Raw genomic sequence first — 17,684 nt, 5'->3', positions numbered from 1 at the left:
GAACCCAGGTAGAGTTGCTGATTGAATGAGAGGTGATTGTGTGTAGACACACACATCAGAGACATGATCATATGTGGCCAGAATCCTGGTGAGCTCTGTCCTCACGGGGCACTCCTTGTGCACCTGAGAATCGTCAAGAAGGTCTCAGAGCACAGGTCTCCTGGTCTTTAATGCCCCTGCACTTGAGGGCATGTGGTATACGAAGTGAACATGGGCACTGGAGTCACCAGGCTAGTTCTGAACCCACAAATCAGTGTCTTTGTGCCCTTGGGTAGACAGATGATGAATCTCTCCTACTTAAAATGGTGGGGACAAGTGTCTCCTTTTCCTACTGTTGCTTTAGGGTTAAATGAGGTGCTGACCACCATGTGCTCTGAACACAGCTGGTCTCCATGAATGTGACCCCCTTTCTCTTCCTCCCTCTGTTCTCAGTTTACTCTTCTGAAAAATATGGGGGAGTGACCCTTAAAATCTCCCTGAGTGTGTGAGTTCTGACCAAACAAGCTGTTTCCCCAATCCCTTACAGAGTGAGAGGCAAGGGCCTTCAAGTCGATATACTTGCTTTGAAGGAAAACGCGCCAGGCACTGGTTCAAGGCACCTGTCATCCCAGCCCTCCGGGAGGCCGAGGCAGGTGGATCCCCTGAGGTCCGGAGTTCGACACCAACCTGGTTAACATGGAGAACCCTGTCTCTACTAAAAACACAAAAATTAGCTGGGCATGGTGGTGTGCACTTGTAGTCCCAGCTACTCAGGAGGCTGAGGCTGGGGAGTCACTTGAACCTGGAAGGCAGAAGTTGCAGTGAGCCGAGATTGTGCCACTGCACTCCAGCCTAGGTGACAGAGCATGACTCTGTCTCTCAAAAAAAAGAGAAAATACTTTATTCGCAAAGCAGAGCAAAACAACACAAACAAGATACCACCACTGCCAACACGTAAATCCCAGCCACCTCTGCTGGAGGCTGAGCCTAGTTCCCACAGTTGTGAACACAGCCACTCAGGTCAGTGTGGGATGAAACAGCCTCCCTTGGCCCTGAGCTATTAGAGATGGTCCTGAGCCTGCCAACTTCACCTTGCAGTTCTTTGCACCCAGAAGCAAGGTGCTGTGGGCTGCTGGCCACGTCCTGTCTACCTGAAAGTCAGGTCTCTGACCTGTCATGGATGCTCCGGAGTGGGGATTCACCATAGAAAGAGCACACAGCGCAGGATCACAGACAGAGACCTCTGCAGGAACATGGAACTTCTAACTGTAAGGAGATCTGTTCCAAATAAAGGGAGGCCATTGCCTTCCAGACACCTAGGGGATCTTAAGACAATGATGGTCAGGACCAGGCCAGGCTGGGATTTCTGGTGTCCATGAGCGACTCCTGCCTCCTTCCCCAGATCTCCAACCTGCACGCTGGAAACCTGCATATGGGAAGCAAACTGTATCCACCGGTTGAAGAAAGCATGACACCTGCACGCTCCCTGGAGAGGCCCTGCTCCGTTTTGCTGCGAGTGGACGAACACCTGGTCTGATCACTTGTACTAAGGTGCGCAGGGCTAATCCCAGACTTTGGATGGAAGCAGGGAGAACTGGCAGCACCATTCTTTGCACACTTAAAGAAGCGGAAGAGGGGTCAATACGGAAGAGGGGTCAGTACAGATGGGTACCAAGGGACGGAAAGGGAAACAGAATATCACCAGCCTAGCCCTGCCTGGGATGTGCGCCTGATCCCTCAAACAACAGCCTGCTCCTGTATAAGGGGCTTCCATCCATGTGCCTCAGCAGTAGAGGGATCACGTGTGTGGACTTCCCCTGCACATCCGTGAGCAAGCACACTGAACTCAGCAGCCACACGCTTCCTTGGCTACTGTCTTAGTTTAACGCCTTGCCTCCTGTCTGAGTGTGGCAGTCATAGGGTGGGTGGCAGTGGGCTGGCCCTGCTCCTGGGGAGGTTTGCTAGGACGGCTGCTTGGTGACCTGTCAGTGAGCACGCAGTGAAAGGGAAGCCCTGGCGGGGATCTGTGGCCCCCTCTCCTACCATGTCGCTCTGTGACTGCGTGGCCCCATACATGGTGATGCCGTTGGAGGGTGCTGCTGGCTGCGGTGTGTCAGGCTGGATGTACCCTCTTCTGTCAATCAGGCTGCGAGAGAGAAGAAAACACAGGAGGAAGAGGGTAAATCAAAAGCCAAAGATGCAGCCACACTATTTAAGGCTCCGTGTCGGGACTCCCTCTTGCCGTGATGGCACCTTAGACCACACCTGTGGTCTTCTAACTGTAAGGAGATCTGTTCCAAATAAAGAGAGGCCATTGCCTTCCAGACACCTAGGGGATCTTAAGATCCCCTTAGACCACATCAGCGACCAAATTCTGTCCCTTCTACCTTTAAACATGACTGTGGCATGGCCTGCCTCCTGGCTGGGCCGAGGGTGTGTGGCCCACTCAGACCCCAGCATCTCCATCTTGTCCACTAACTGCAGGCGCCTCCAAGCTGGTCTCACTCTCGCCTGTCACAATCTGCCCCCAGCGCTCCCCTCCAGTCTCAACTGCACGTCTTCTTACTACATTCACCCAGCAAACGTGTTTCAGGAACCTGCTAGTGCCAGCACAGTGTGTGGGAAATGGCCGCCTACCATGTGGGAACGGGACCACAGCCCCGCCCCACCCAGCGTGCACTCTACTCTGCTATCCCTGGGTTTTTGTTCCGACTCTTCCCTGCTCTCTCCCAAAGTCATTTTTCCTTCCTCTCTGCTGTCCTTTCTTCAAGACCAGGTTCAAAAGCCCCTGCTCTTGCCCCCCGCCCCTTCCCCTCTCTCTCCTTGTCTCCCCTTCTCTGATTCTCTCAGTCCCACACTTCACTTTCCGCTTGCAATCAAGCTCCCAAGGGCAGAGTCTTCATCTTGTTGCCCCCGACGGCACCTGGCCCTGTACCTGGCACACAGAGATGGGATTAGAGCCCCTCATCCACATCTGTCAGAGTGTGGAAGGCAAGGACCGGCAGGCTGTCTCAATGTTTGTATCTCTGAGACTGACACCCAGTGGGTGCTGTGCAAATTCTTCTTGATGGAATGAAGACTGAGTCCCTCGTCCCACAGACAAGTTTCTGAGTAATGCTTCTAAAGACACCTGGTTCTATACTGTACGGCACTGCGCTCATTAGAAGGTGGGCTAAAGTTGCCTTCTTTTCTACCCAGTCAAGGCTCAGCATTGACCTTGAGTCTAAGGGCAGACGTGTAAAGAGCAACAGGAGGTTCAGCTCATGAGTGGGTGTCCCTGGAGCAGCCCCCACAGTGTGGGACCAGCCACACTTGCAGCATGGAATCTTCCCCAGGTGCTCGGTGTTTTGCAAAATAAAGAAATCTATCCACAAAGCCACACCTATCCCCACCTCTGAGGACTGCCTTGGCTGCTTTTCTCAGAAAACAGGGCCTCCTATGTGCCAGTTCAGCTTCTGGAAGACAGGAGTCAACCTCGTGTGACTACTGCCTTCAGGCCTTTAAGTGGCAGAATAATAAGCCAGAAAAACCACTTGTGACTGGATCCCCAGATGGGACTCTCTCTGCTTCAGTTTCAGCTGAACCTCTAGAGGTTTAGAAAAAACAACAGACAACAAAAATCTCCCCCTTTCCAAGGAAAGTGCTGGGCCTCCTCTGCAGGACGTCAAAGCAGGGTTCTCAAACCAGCTTCGCAATACTCCCTTTGAGGGTACAAAGGGTCAGAGGGGAAAACAGCAGACAAGGCTGTCCTGGAGAAAGGTGCTCTGCCCCCAGTGCGGGTGAGAGCCGGGGATGGGGCTGGGGCCTGGGGGTTGGGTGAAGGTCCAGGTGTGGGTCCCATGTAGAGCCACTGTCTAGATGTCTTGAGGGGCCGGATGTGCTGCCTCACACCTGTAATCCTAGCACTTTGGGAGGCCAAGGTGGGCAGATACTGGAGGTCAGGAGTTCAAAACCAGCCTGGCCAACATGGTGAAACCCCAGCTCTCTTAAAAATACAAAAAAATTATCAGGGCATGGTGGCACATGCTTGTAATCCCAGCCACTTGGGAGGCTGAGGCAGCAGAATCACTTGAATCTGGGAGGTGGAGGTTGCAGTGAGCAGAGATCATGTCACTGCACTCCAGTCTGGGCAACAGAGCAAGACTGTCTCAAAAAGAAAGAAAAAAAAAGAGGTCTTGAGGGAATGTCACGGGTGAACTGTGCAGAAAGATATGAAGTCCTAGCCTGGTACCTGTGAGTGTGACCTTACTTGAAGTAGGCTCTTTGCAGATGGAACCAAGTTAAGGTGAGGTCACACTCAACTGGGCTGGGCCTTTGTCCAGTGTGGCTGGTGTCCTTATGAGAAGAGAAAGAGAGGTGGGAAGAGAATGCGCACGGGGAGAGTGCCACGGCCGACAGACCAACCCATGGTGAAGCATCTGCCAGCCAAGGAATGTGGAGGGCTGATGGCCCCGCCAGGTGCAGGGAAGAGGCAAGGATGGGCTCTTCCCAGCCTCAGGGCTGGCGCAACCCTGCCGGCACCTTGACTTCAGCCTCCGGGCCTCCAACTGTAGCAGAACAAACAACGCTCCCATTTCATGGCGCTTGTTGGGCTGCAGTGCTCTAGGAAACTTAGCCCAAGAGAGCCCCATGGGGAGCCCCACAGAGAGGCCAGTACAGGGCTCATGGCCACAGGCCAGGGCCACAGTGACAGGTATGACTGATCACTGGGAGGAAAGGCTCTGCCTACGTCAGGGGAACTGTGATGGGAGGTTCTCAGAGGAAACTCTCAGTCAGGTGCTCACAAAACTCACCCAGGTGAGAGAGCATTAGCAGGGGACAAACAGCACTAAGCCCCGTCCCAAATCTCCTCCTCACTGTTGGCCAGGAAGCTGTCAGGGGGACAGGGCTAGCTGGGGTGGGGCAGAGCTCAAGGGGAACATGCCAGCACCTGGCATGAAGCTGGCTCCACAGCACATGTGCAGTCAATGGTGGCCATATGACCCTCAGAACTGGCTCAAGCCTGGTGTGACACTGACCATTCCTTGGGCCTTTCTGTCTTTCCAATTTTCCATTCCTCCTGGCAGGCTTATATGAGGACCCCTTCCCCCAAACCTGGCCATGCCCAGCCAGCTGCCACTCCTGCCTCTGGTGACACTTCAAGAACCGAACGTGGGTCTCTGTACTCTTGGTAGGCAGGCTCCCAGTGGGGAACACAGGGACACTCTGGCTCATTTGCATGGCATGGCACTGTTTAAGAACCTATGAGGGGCAACTCAAGCACAAGGGCCTGGGCAGGTGACACTCTCAGCTGGTGGGCCTGGCCAGGATGCCTGGGAATGCCATGGCCCACTTAAGGGTGCAGGGGCTAGGGCAAGGTAGCACAAGGGGAGGAGAAGGCAAGAAGGAATGAGAGGGAGGGGTAAAGGTAAGCATCACCCCCTCACATCTGCCTGGGGCTAGCATGGGAGCCTGTGAGTGGCCTACGTCCCTGCCCAAGTGCCAGAATAATCCAGGGAAAGCTATGGCTCCATTTTAACAAAGCAAATATCTTATCTACCTTCCTCCCGCCTTCACCCAATAAAAGCCTCTTCTGGAGCACCTTCAGTGCGGCCTCAAACCACTTGAAGTCTGGAGCTGTCAGATTTATGAATCGCTGTCTGTTCAGATAAATTCCTCAACATTTTAATGTCCTTCAATTTACTTTTAACAAATGATTCAAACACTTCTGAGGATAGGACCATTCTCAAGAAATGCCCCACCCAAAGGAACATGGATTTTGGAAAGAGTACAGCCCAAATCCAGCCAAAACAGCACATGTAAACTAGCAGTGGAAATAATTTTTGCTGTGAGAGTTTGTGGTCTATAAAAATCATAAAGCCATGTCACTTGCAGATGAAGGACTCAGGAACAAGAAGGGCGATTTGGGAAGAACTGACACTTCGGCATCCTTTCTTAGCTCCATATACACACTGCAGGTGGGGAGAGAGGCCAGCTCTCTCTGGCTTGTACACTTGGTTTCCTGGCCTGCCCTGCTAGTCACAAACATGCCAGCGGGAAGCACCATCTACGCCGTGAAAAATCAGGCTTGCTGCCTAAAGAGCTCCCGGAAGAATCCCTAGGTGAGTCAAGAGGTTTCTTCAAAAGGAGCTGGCACCTGCCCAGGCATGTCTGACCCCTGCGGCCCAAGCAGCCCCTACAACTCAGGATCCTCACCTGCCCTTTCTAAGCCTCTGAGGAGGTCAGGGGTCCCTTGAGGACCCCAAATTCAGGAGGATAGTGGCATGCTGGGCTCCCAACTTTCCAGGCAAATACTAGAAAGTGATCAAGTTCTAGTTTTGGCGTGGCACCAGGGATGACTCAAAGTCATAATAACTCAATGCCAATGTGCAAATGGCCTGGGAATATATGCTTGGAACTTTTTTTCTTTTTACCTCTCTAATGAGGATTCATTGAGGCATAATCAGATGAAGTGTGCATTCCACAGGTGCACATCCATCAGGTCTGGGCACACAGTGGGTCTGCCTCAAACACAGTCATGGTGGCTTCTGTCATTTCTCCCCACTTTACACATTTAGAGACCAAAAGGCAGGAAGCAGTAATAACTTGGAAACTCATTCTAGAGAACAGTTGCTCAATATCTATTTGTTGATGATGGTTTATCAGCTGGAAATGTTCTCCTTGGGTGTAACTCACAAAGAATCAAAAGTTGTCTGTATTTTGAACTTGTACACTCTGACTTGCAGGCTGCACACATCAGTGGGCACACAGCAGCTCTGACACTGGGCAGCCTGGGTGTGAGTCCTGACTAGCTGGCATGTACTCACTGTGTGATCTTGGGCACATGACTTAAACTCTGTGCCTCAGTTTCCTCATCCATAGAATGAGATATAACAGTACCTACCTATAGGCACAGAGTGAACTTGTAAAAGGCTAATGCAAGTCAAGAGCTCAAAGCTCTTGGATTCAGTAAAGGTCAGCTATTGCCATGGTTAGCATCGTCATTCTCATTACCATAACCACAGTCTCAGCAACTGCGGCCACGTAGCTCTCCCACTGTGAACATTTCTAGGCTGTGCAAATCGGCTTTCAAAACTGATCCCCGCAGGCTTTCTGACTGCTTCCTTCCTACCTGTGTGTCCTGACTCCTTGACAATGTTAACCACAGCTCCCTGCTCGCACGTTCAGTAATTAGCAGGGTCAGAGGCATGTTGCTCTATTTTGGGCTTCAGGAAGTTTTCCCCAAATCAAACACAGATTCAGTTGAAGATCAAAAAAGGTATGAAGCATGACACCACAAACGAGTCAGATCTCAATTTCATGAAGGCCACATCCACATGGCACAAAGAGGTCACCTGGTAGTGGCGACCGATTCCACCAGGTCGGGGGCCTGTGTTAACAGCAGAGGCATTTCCTTTGCCAAGGTCAGTTAAAGAACCTGATGTGTCATGAGTCTTACCTTGGCGAGATTGGCCCACACAGAGCAACACAGCAATTGGTGAAGATGTTTCCGTAGCTGTAGGGATTGTAGTTTTCTTTACCTCTTTTATTTGACCAGGATCCTTTAATCTGAAAGAAAAGGAAAGTCAGTAACATGCAATATTCTTCATATCAATGCACAGTTGAGGTGAGTTGGACCATAAGAAGCCCATAAAGAATGCAAATCATCTTTAATCCACAGAAAGGGAGGTGTTTTTCTTAAAGAAAATGGGCATTTACTCCAAACTTGGAAATGTCCTAAAATAGCAAGTGAGATTAGGGAAAGAATTACATTCTCAGGGACAATGGTCTTCTATTTGTACTACATGGCACAAAAAGGCCATCTCACATACACCAGCAGAGATTTTTTTCATACTCACATTTAGCGCCCTAAATAACAATTCAATGAATGGTAGGTGAAATGGTTCCCCTGATTCCCAATTTACAGACTGAAATAATTCAGCCTCTTCTTGTGACCAAAATAGTCTGTTTTGCACATTCTAATATTTGTAGCTACCAAGTACAAATAACTGTATTAATATTCTCTTATCTCATGTGTCTTATCACAGCCTATTTTCTCAAGCTTTTATTTAAGGTAACTGGACTTATCCTGAGACATTTAATTCACATGTGGACAGAGATGTCTGTCAAAATCTAAGCATAAAGACCAAAGAGGACCACGCTGCTCTAGAAACATTCTCTAATGTTATGTTTCCTGCTTTTATACTTCCTCTCTATCTGCATTAAGTACAGGTAGATAATCCTGGATGAAAACTTAAAATTTTGGGTCAGGGCAATGTCCCCACAAAAGCAAACGGAGACATTAAATATGAAAGGCAGACTCAAAACATTCACTTGATGTCGGCCCGCCATGGTCTCTCTCTATCATGGGAAGTGTGGTAAGATGCTTAGGAAACCATTTTAAAGGAATAGAAAGAACACTCTCTTCGGGGCCAGAAATAGGTGTCATTTGGTCAATCTTAGTAACTAATGGATGTGGTTGGGAAAAAAAGCGAATGTAGAGATTCCCAGTAGAGAAATGTGCAGAACGGCCTGTGGAGAAGTTTCCACAGCACCGTCTCTGTTCCCAGTGGCCCACATCCAGAACGGGATGCATGGAGAAGTTGGCCCCCGCTCCTTCTTTCCGTTTCATCCTCCATTGCTAAACACCCAAGAACACGCCCATGTCCCATGTGGTCAGGAACTTACGTCCTCATTCGTCGTCTGGTTGGAGCTGATCAAGTAGGTGTGGAATCCTGAGAGGCCAACGATGGACCAGACAGAGAAGAAGCACACCACGGCCTCCAGGACAGTGACCCGAGTCAAGGAGGAAGCGGAAGTGAGGGACGGCGCAGGGGCGGAAGTGATGGAGGCCTGGAACCGAAACACCCCTGGGGTGCAGGCCCCAGGCTGCTGGCCTCTCTCTAGCCCGGCCTTGCCTTACTTCCTGCTCTTCTAGGAATTCCCTGTAACCTGAGGGAGGCCTCAGTCAGGGCAGGGGTGTCACCTTCCCCAACACGGAGCAGCCTCTGTGGCTCCGTGAGGACTGGAGGGCTCCCTGGGTGTCACCCACTCACTTCTTTCCTCTGACTTCTGCTGCACCTTCACCTTTTCCTGTGCCTCACTGTGGAGCCGATGGCTGTGGCAGCCTAGTCAGGAGGCACCCTGCTTTGCATTGGCTGCAGCTCAGGCTCTGGGTGAAAGGATGATGTCTTGACTCGTACATCAATCACAGACTCTAATGTTGGCTTCTGAATGCTGAGGACTACAGTGCCAACAGGCTTCTGCCTTGAGAATGGCTTCTGGGGCCCAGAAAGCCCTCTGCCTTAGCGGACGGCCTCTTCTCTGCTTATAGAGAAGGCGAAGGAAGAGAAAATCTGTCCCTGAACCGGGGTGGCATTTCTCAAGAGTGATGTCAGGGTGAAGGGTATTTTTACCTTGGGGAGTTTTCCCAGCCCTTCAGCCAACAACCCCTGACCATAGCCAGCGGGAAACCACGAGTTCTCACAGGACATAGAGGAAGTCAAGAGTTCTACAAGAGGTGTCCAACACACAGGAAAAAAGCTTGGTGCTCTTCAGCAAATGAGATCCATCACCCAAGAGTGTGGCAATTTGAAAAGGTCAGAGAATTTTTCTGTCCCACAAGTGTTTATAAAATTCTATTTACAAGATACAGATATTTCTCAGGGGGAAAAATCCATTCATCCTGGGTCTGGGAGTTCACATGTACATCTCGCGCCCCCTGTGGACACATTACAGGCTGGAGAAATAAACACTCGTGCTCTCCTAATGCTTCTGAGGATGAACGCCGTATAGATCACACCGGAACACAGCAGTGATGATCTTCTCCAGGATGGAGATAGTTCATCTTTAGACCAGAGGGCTGGGCACATGACCGGTGCAGTGCCGTGGTCCACTGTGCCATGGTTAACCAGTGCCACCACCTGGGCACACAGGGCTGCATGCAACAGGAGGAGTGAATGGGCTTCTGCCTGTTGGCTGTCTTTCAACATGGCACAAACCCCGGGGTCTGCTCTAGGAGGAGACAGTTGCAGGGAGCGGTAGGGACCAGATGCAGGGAAGCAAACCCCTACCTGCAGCTGTCGCCAGCCTGGGTAACTCCTACTGGGCAAATGGCTATGGTGGGGGCTCTGTGTGCACATGGAGACACATGGATGGTAGCCCAAACACCGTCTCTTTCTCAAATGCCTTCCCACAGAACAGGGTCAAAGAGGCCTCTCTCCCTACCCACTTCCCCCCTGCCAAGAGGGGACAGACTGGGAAGGCAACTCCTATCGGATTCAGGTCATGTACTGGCTGGAAAGAAGAGATGGAGTGGAGTCCAGGGAATCCATCGAGGCAGCCAGTGGGAAGACCAAGTTGGGAAAGCTGGGTTGTGTGACACTAGTGATGGGTTTGGACCAGCCAGAAGGAAAAGACAAGAGACAGAAAGAGGAGGGGACACATGGAACGGAAACAAGCAATAGCCAAGGGGAGAAAAGCATCACAAACAGAACCAGATTCATTTACTGAATAATACACGAAGAGCCAAACTGCAATCCCAGAAACACTTATGTGTCACCAAGAGTTTACGATCCGGGTAGAATGATGGCAACGTCAAAATCCATTTAACATTCTGAGCTATGAACGGTGTGAAACCTGGCATGTACAAGCAGTGAGGATCCCAGACTGAAAGTGGCTGCAGCTCTTTTGACAATGCCACCTCTGCTCATTACTCTCATCAGGAGGCATCGCAGCCATCAGATACAGAATTCTAAAGGTTTATAGCAACAACAAAAAATGCAGCTTTTCTAGTTTTTTGTTTTTTGAAATGGAGTTTCACTTTTGTTGCCCAGGCTGGAGTGCAGTGGTGCAATCTCGGCTCACTGCAACCTCTGGCTCCCAGGTTCAAGCAATTCTCCTGCCTCAGCCTCCTGAGTAGCTGGGATTACAGGTGCCCACCACCACACTCAGCTAATTTGTGTATTTTTAGTAGAGATGGGGTTTCGCCATGTTGGCTAGGCTGATCTTGAAGTCCTGACCTCAGGTGATCCTCCTGCTTCAGCCTCCCAAAGTGCTGGGATTAGTCATGAGCCACCTGGCCTGGGCAGCTTTTCTGTTAATATCTCATGTGCTTTAGAAACATTTTATACCTTGCAGAATGCAGTCCCACTGTCAGCTTGCAACTGTGTCAAAATAACATGAATCCAAAGTAGGAGGCGAGACGCAAGATGAGACTGCTTGCACTAGCCCCAACCTGGGACCCAGCGGACACTCCCCCACAGTAGGTCTTAAGGAACCATCATCATCATCATTCATAACAGTGGCTGGCATCACTGGGATGTGTCAGGTACCGTTCTGCTTAAACCTCAGAGTGACCCAGGGAGAAATGTGACTCCTCCTCAACAGATAGGGAAACTGAGGCAGAAAGCAATGAAGTAATTTGCTTGAGAAATAGCAGAGCCAGGACTTGAACACTGGAAGTCTGCTCTCCTGGGATGACAGAAGAGCCTTGGGCTGGTCCCTTTCCTAATTCTTGCCAAGGGGCAGGTGGTCCTAGACTGACCCCAGCCTCTGCTGGGGGGAGGTAGGGCGCTCCTTGTCCAGGATTCGTGAACCTGTAGCAGCTTACATGGTTCATTCCCTTTCACATCCACCCTCAGACTCAGACACAAATATCCAGACACACATTCCTCACTGGCCCACTAACTTTATGCTGAAAATATCTATGCCATAATAAGATCAAGAAATAGAAATTTCTTTTAAAGGTATCGAAACCCATTTACTATTTTTTTTGTTTTTTAGAAAGAGAAAGGAGAGGAAACAATCCAACTCTACTGGAAGTCAATTTCATAAGCAGCTGGGACTTCGTTTACTGTGTCGAGGATGGGTTTCAAATCATAGCAGCTACCGCTGTGCCTCTGTCTCCCCCACAACCCCTGCTAAGACAGTTTGTCCCCACTGTGGCCAGAGGGATGGCTTCAAATTCCCCACAGCCCTAGCCTAAGAGGTTGAACACTGAGGGACACCCTAAACGTTTATGAAATCGAAAAGCTCTGAAAAGTGCTGCTCTGCAGAGACCCTTTTCTCGAGTTCCTGCCGAATCCCAGAAGTGCTGGCTCTGCATCCTTCTCTGTACCCAGCCCCTAACTGAGGAGCAGGGACTTCCTGCCCTAAGGGAATAGGGGCTCTGTTTGCAGCAGGAAGCTATGTAAGGGAAGAAGGCTGTGCAGGGCAGCACGGTTAGGGTGCTTCGGTATTTGGAGGATCATAAAAGGTGAGAGATCATGGAACCACATATGTTACATGTCCAGAATTCCCTGGATTCCAGAATGGCAGGGAGATGACATCCTTGTCATTCAAATACAATGCGGACCTGTGCATTCTTGTGTTTTAAATTTTTTGAGTTGTAATTTCCAACGTGATGAATAACTCTATCATCTATCTATCTATCTGACATCTATCTCTCTACCTACCTTCAAAATATATACAAACAAAAGCTCTTTGGGGGGTCCTTCATAACTTTTCAATGTGTAAAGGAGTCTTGACACCAAAACACTTGAGACCTGCTGGAATAGAATAGTAAAATAAAATAGTACGTGCTGTTGGGACACTTCATTAAACATTTAGAAAAAAGTTAGAACTTCAGCTTGCACCACATCCACAAAACCACTGATAGATAAATTACTGCACCAAATGTAAGAAACACAATATAAAGGTATTTGAGGAAAATTCAGGAAACATGGGGTGAGAATAGAAGACACAAACCGAGGAGTCATATGCGGATATGAGACTGACGGATTGTGTTCCTTAATAAACATTTTTGTGTAAAAAAGTAAAGTTAAATGTTGGATTTGGAGATTGGCAAAGGATACTTAAGAGATTATTATTATTACTGAGAATACATTAAGAACTCCTACATGTTCATAGACAAAGAATGGATAACCCAATTGAATCATGGACAGGGACATTGTAATAAGAAAAAAAAGGCACACGAATGTAAAAAGAGGTACAATCTATTATCCAGGAAATGGAAATTAAAACAATGTAATTTTTTTTCTTTTCATCAAATTGGCCAAAATGACAAGACTGTTCACAGCCAGTGCCGTAGATGTCTGGGGACACAGGAGCCTGGGCTGGCCCAGTCTGTTACGAGGAGCATTTGGTGTGTCTATCAACACTTAAAAGTGCTTTGCTTCAACTCAGAGATGCCACAACCTGTCAGTCCTAGAGACAGAGTAACATGTGCACACAGAGATACACACAAGAACATTCACTGCTTCATTTCATGAACAGTCAAATAAATTAAAAAATCTAATATCCATCAACAGGAGACTAAACTACAGTTCATCTACACTCTGGAGATCTCTGAAGTAATTAAAAAAGAATGAGGTAGACTTATATATCGTCATGGAAACATCTCCAGGAAATATTTACAAAAATCAAATTGTGGAACCATGCAAAAAGAAGGGACCTTTTTAGGTACAAGTCCTCCCACCCCATATCAGCATATGCGTACCATGCACACGGATGCATTCAAACTCTAAGACCATCTGGAAGGACACAGCAAACCCGGCAAGGATTCCTACAGCAGAACGGAGGAAGGGCCAAGACCAGCGCTTCTGTTTTTGCTCTTGTGTTTCTGGACCATTGGGGAGTTTTTACACTAAGAATACATTCTTGTAGGACTCAGTTGATTTGAAAAAACAAACAGCCTCTTCCCCACCCTGTGATCTTATGAGACACGATCTGATGCTTTTTCTTCCTGACCCTCCCTCAGTGGGACTGGTTAGGGGCAGCAGGACGTATCTCAGTCCCCTGGTGGGAGAGAGGGGCAGTTGTTGGGAGAACCGGGATCCAGCTCTGGACACCCCTGAGCAAGTCATTAACTTCTCAGCACAGCTGCAGCTGTGAGCATCCTAGGGGCACCTGTCCTACCTACTTTCTGGGGTCTCTCTGAGGATCAGTAGGTATCAGGATGGGCAGGTTAATAAAGACCTGTGCTGCGTTTGTGATTTTCCCATTGTGCTGTCCTTTCTGTGGGCCGACCTGAAGCCTCCTACATTCCATTAAAACAGACGACAAGTATTAGGCCGCTGTGCCTTTCAGATGGGTCAGTGTCCAGTGAAGGGAACTTGGGGATGAAAATGCTTTCTGTCACAGCCTCCGCAAATGGAGAATCAATTACCATTTGATTTACCAACCACAGAAAACCCTCCATATTTTGAGAGAGCTGAATAAGTCATGATTAAAAATGGCTGTAATCCCTCTAATTGGATGTTAATGCTACGTTACATTAAAATAACTGTGGATGGGCAGGGCTTCACCTTTCAGGGTCTTCCTCAGGGAGGCCCAGGGCCCCAGGGCTCCCCAGCACGTGTTCCTGAGGGTTTCCACCTCCGAGAACTGGAGAAGCCCAGGCCGCATCACCACGTGGCTTCCCTGACAGGCGCCTGATGGGTAACATTTCCTATGAGGCTGCTATATTCTCACTGACAGGCAGCTGATTTTTGTTTTCCTCCTTTCATATTACATGCAGGTAACTAAAGAGAGGACCTTCAGGTCATTCAAGGCCAATGGAGACACTCATGTTGTTTTTTTTTTCTTTGAGACAGAGTCTCACTCTGTCACCCAGGCTGGAGTGCAGTGGCATGATCGTCGTTCACTGCAACCTCCTCTTCATGGGTTCAAGCGATTCTCCTGCCTCAACCTCCCAAGTACCTGGGACTACAGGCACATGCCACCATGCCCAGATAATTTTTGTATTTTTAGTAGAGATAAGATTTCACCATATTGGCCAGGCTGGTCTTGAACTCCTGACCTCGTGATCCACCTGCCTCGGCCTCCCAGTGTTGGGATTACAGGCATGAGCCACCACCCCCGGCGAAGTGTGTTAACTTTCAGGTTCTTTTTATAAACATATCTTAGACAGAACTCACCACTGCTCCCTAAACCAGCACTAGCTGTATCCCCGTCCAGCATGGCCCTTTCTCCCGGGCACTCTTGGCAGAACGCTCCTCCTCCTCCACCCTCACTCTCCCCAGGCACGGATCCAACTGTCCTGCTTCTCCCTGCTGAGCTGTCCCCTGCCACTAACTTCCTCCTCCCAGGCTTTTCCTCTACAAACAACTGTTTCATTCTGTTTGTCCCCTAATGCAAGATAAATGTTCTTTCCAGGTGCCGTGCCTCACACGTGTCATCCCTGCACTTTGGGAGGCCAGGGCAGACGGATCACTTGACGTCAGGCCAGCCTGGCCAACATGGTGAAACTCCAACTGTATTAAAAATACAAAAAATTAGCCAGGTGTGGTTGTGAGCTCCCAGTTACTTGGGAAATAGAGGTGGGAGAATAGCTTGGGCCTGGGAGGTGGAGGTTGCAGTGAGCCGAGATATCGCCACTGTACTCCAGCCTGGGCGACAAGAGTGAGACTCCATCTCAAAAATAAATAAATAAAATAAAGATAAGTGTTCTTTAAAACAAGCATCACAATCCAGCTCTGATGATGTCATTCACCTACCAGCATGTAGGGGATGAAGGGACCCCACCTCCTTAGTCTTCAATGCTGTCACTCCTGCCCCCACCCCATTGGGGTTTAGCTGTCACAGCCCCTCCGGTTTTCTGTCACACGCTTGGGTGTGTAAGTGCACCGATGTGCTCACACGATGCAGGGCAGACCACATGTTCATGGGGAGTCCTGCCTCCTTTTGATGCGCAGACCTGGTGGGCACCCTGCCCAATGTGGAGTGAGCACAATGCTAGGATGCCAGCTGTGGCCCTGCAGATGAGCTGTTCCTTCCTGATAGCCTCTGGTACCATCCTCCGGGCCCTGTCCTGGCTGTGGGCACTGCCTGGGACCTTTCCCTCCATGTCCCCCACTAGAACCCACCCATCTCCCACAGCCCTGAGAAGAGATCCCTGACACTGCCTGTCCTGATGTCCATGCAGGATGCCCCACCTCAAGGCCGGGCTGTGTCTTTTTCCTGGCATCCAAGCCTTATTCTGCATAAGGAATCCTAGCGAGAACCCAGCTCTGTGCAGCAGCAGCTGGCGACAGAAGAGGGCGAGCCTGTGCGTTTGTGCACTTGCTCCTTCTCCCCGCCCTCACCCTTCCAGACCCCACCTGGCAGGTTTTGCCCCCATGGTGGCTGTTGAGTAAAATGATTATACAGGAAATAGTTGCTGAGTGGATCTCCTTTGTTTGAACATGCCTGGCTGTGTAGACAGAGTGCCCAGCTCCCCCCCTTTTTTTATCTTTTATTTTTGAGAAGTCTCTCCATTCATCTCTGTCCCTGGAGAAGGGCAGGGGGCTCTTGTCCATGATATGAGGCAGCCACCCCACTGCCGCAGGCCCTGAGAACCCCCTCCCCACTGCCTCTGCTTCTCAGATGCAAAGAAGAAAGGGAGAAAATGTAGTTTGGTGCAGGCAATGGGAGGTGGGAAGGGAGGAGGAGGAGTGGGGGGGGAGGGCCAACTATGGACTCTAACCCAGAAGTGCACCCTCCAAGGCTGCATCCCAGCAGCAGGCACCCTGTGCTATCTCTCACCTCCCCACCCCCCCCCCCCAGCAGGGCTGACAGTGCAGACTGGGAAGGGGCCTGCTGAGCATGTGAAAATGAGCCATTCTGTCCACAGCCATCTAGGGCCTCCCTTACTCCCCTGCCTCCACCTCCCTCTCCTCCCGGGCTGGCCACACCCTGGCACTAGATACCACCCAGTCTGGGCTTACAGTAGAAACTGCTCAATTCCTTTCTCCTAAAGTTCTGCTGGGTTTTACGTGGGCCCGATAAAGAGCTTTCAGTTGATCAATGTTTCCATCATTACACTGATATTTCTGTTCAGGCGTCTTGGAGGGTGGTCTATTAGCCATTTTTGTTTCTAATCTCCCTCACTTCCTCTGTGACACTTTTTAGTTGGATATTTTATAAATCCGTCGTGAGAAACCTTTGCCTGTGCCCTTAGTTCTCATCGAAATATTTTTATTGCACGGTCAGATTAGATATGAGGTCACCGAAAATGTGGAAATACAAGTTAGTGTCTTGCCCGAGAAAACACTGCAGAGGTCAGAGCTTCCACTAGATGCCAGTCCTGTGCTCAGGCAATTCAGCTGGGAAACTTCCTTCTGTTTTAAGAACTAGGGACTTTTAGATTCTTGCTCTGGATGGAGTACAGGTCTAGAGAGGATGAATTGTGGGCAGCTCTGCCATGAATCAAAGGACAGCTTTAATGAGCATGCCCCAGATCAAACTCATCCATCATAAACCAACCACCCCAACAGATACTCTCAGGCTCTCAGGATCTCGGCAGTGGAAGGGGCTGGGAGGTCCTGAGTTTAGCATTTCTCTGACAAGCAGGACCCATCTTCCTTGCTAGCACCCCCAGTCACTGTGATCTGAGGGCCAGACCCCTGAGTGGCTGCTGAGATTCCCACACTCTTCCTCAGGAGCTACAGGGCCTCACTGTGTAAGCTCCCGCTGGCATCCCTATGCCACCTCCAAGTCACAGGTGTCCAGAGGAAAGGCAGGCACCAAAAATACCAATAGGCGTGCTGATGGGATCCAGCCCTACTCAGCATATGGTTCTCTATTAACCAGAACTAATGCTTTTTCAGAAAGACACGTCAAGCCCACAGCACCCAAAGTATGCTTATCCTTCTGGAACACAAACTTCGGATAAATCATCCGTGCAATATGTCTTAACAGACTCACTGGAGAAGGAACTCCTCCAAAGCACATATTCCAAACAGATA

General features: G+C 49.7%; 1 protein-coding gene and 1 long non-coding RNA gene across 8 annotated transcripts in view; one reads left to right on the top strand and one right to left on the bottom strand.

The window, feature by feature from the left end:
* Nucleotides 1-17,684, bottom strand: part of ZDHHC14 (zDHHC palmitoyltransferase 14) — a 294,720-nt gene that overhangs the window by 22,768 nt on the left and 254,268 nt on the right. For all 7 annotated transcript variants that reach the window (XM_035297030.3, XM_035297033.3, XM_035297035.3 and 4 more), the window contains 3 exons: nt 8,647-8,749; nt 7,418-7,527; nt 2,023-2,125 (listed from right to left, as the gene is read on the bottom strand). In XM_035297030.3, coding sequence (XP_035152921.1) covers nt 2,023-2,125; nt 7,418-7,527; nt 8,647-8,749 — 316 coding nt within the window. The remainder of the gene's footprint in view (nt 1-2,022; nt 2,126-7,417; nt 7,528-8,646; nt 8,750-17,684) is intronic.
* On the top strand, nt 8,797-13,956 carry LOC118153029 (uncharacterized). The gene is made up of 2 exons (XR_004742188.3): nt 8,797-11,287; nt 11,743-13,956. It is a non-coding gene; the product is annotated as an uncharacterized LOC118153029 (long non-coding RNA).

This window comes from Callithrix jacchus, chromosome 4 (genome assembly GCF_049354715.1).
Source record: "Callithrix jacchus isolate 240 chromosome 4, calJac240_pri, whole genome shotgun sequence".
In the NCBI taxonomy this organism is placed as follows: Eukaryota; Metazoa; Chordata; class Mammalia; order Primates; family Cebidae; genus Callithrix; species Callithrix jacchus.
Note: the sequence above shows the minus strand (reverse complement) of the source record. Positions and strands in the feature narration are given on the sequence as shown.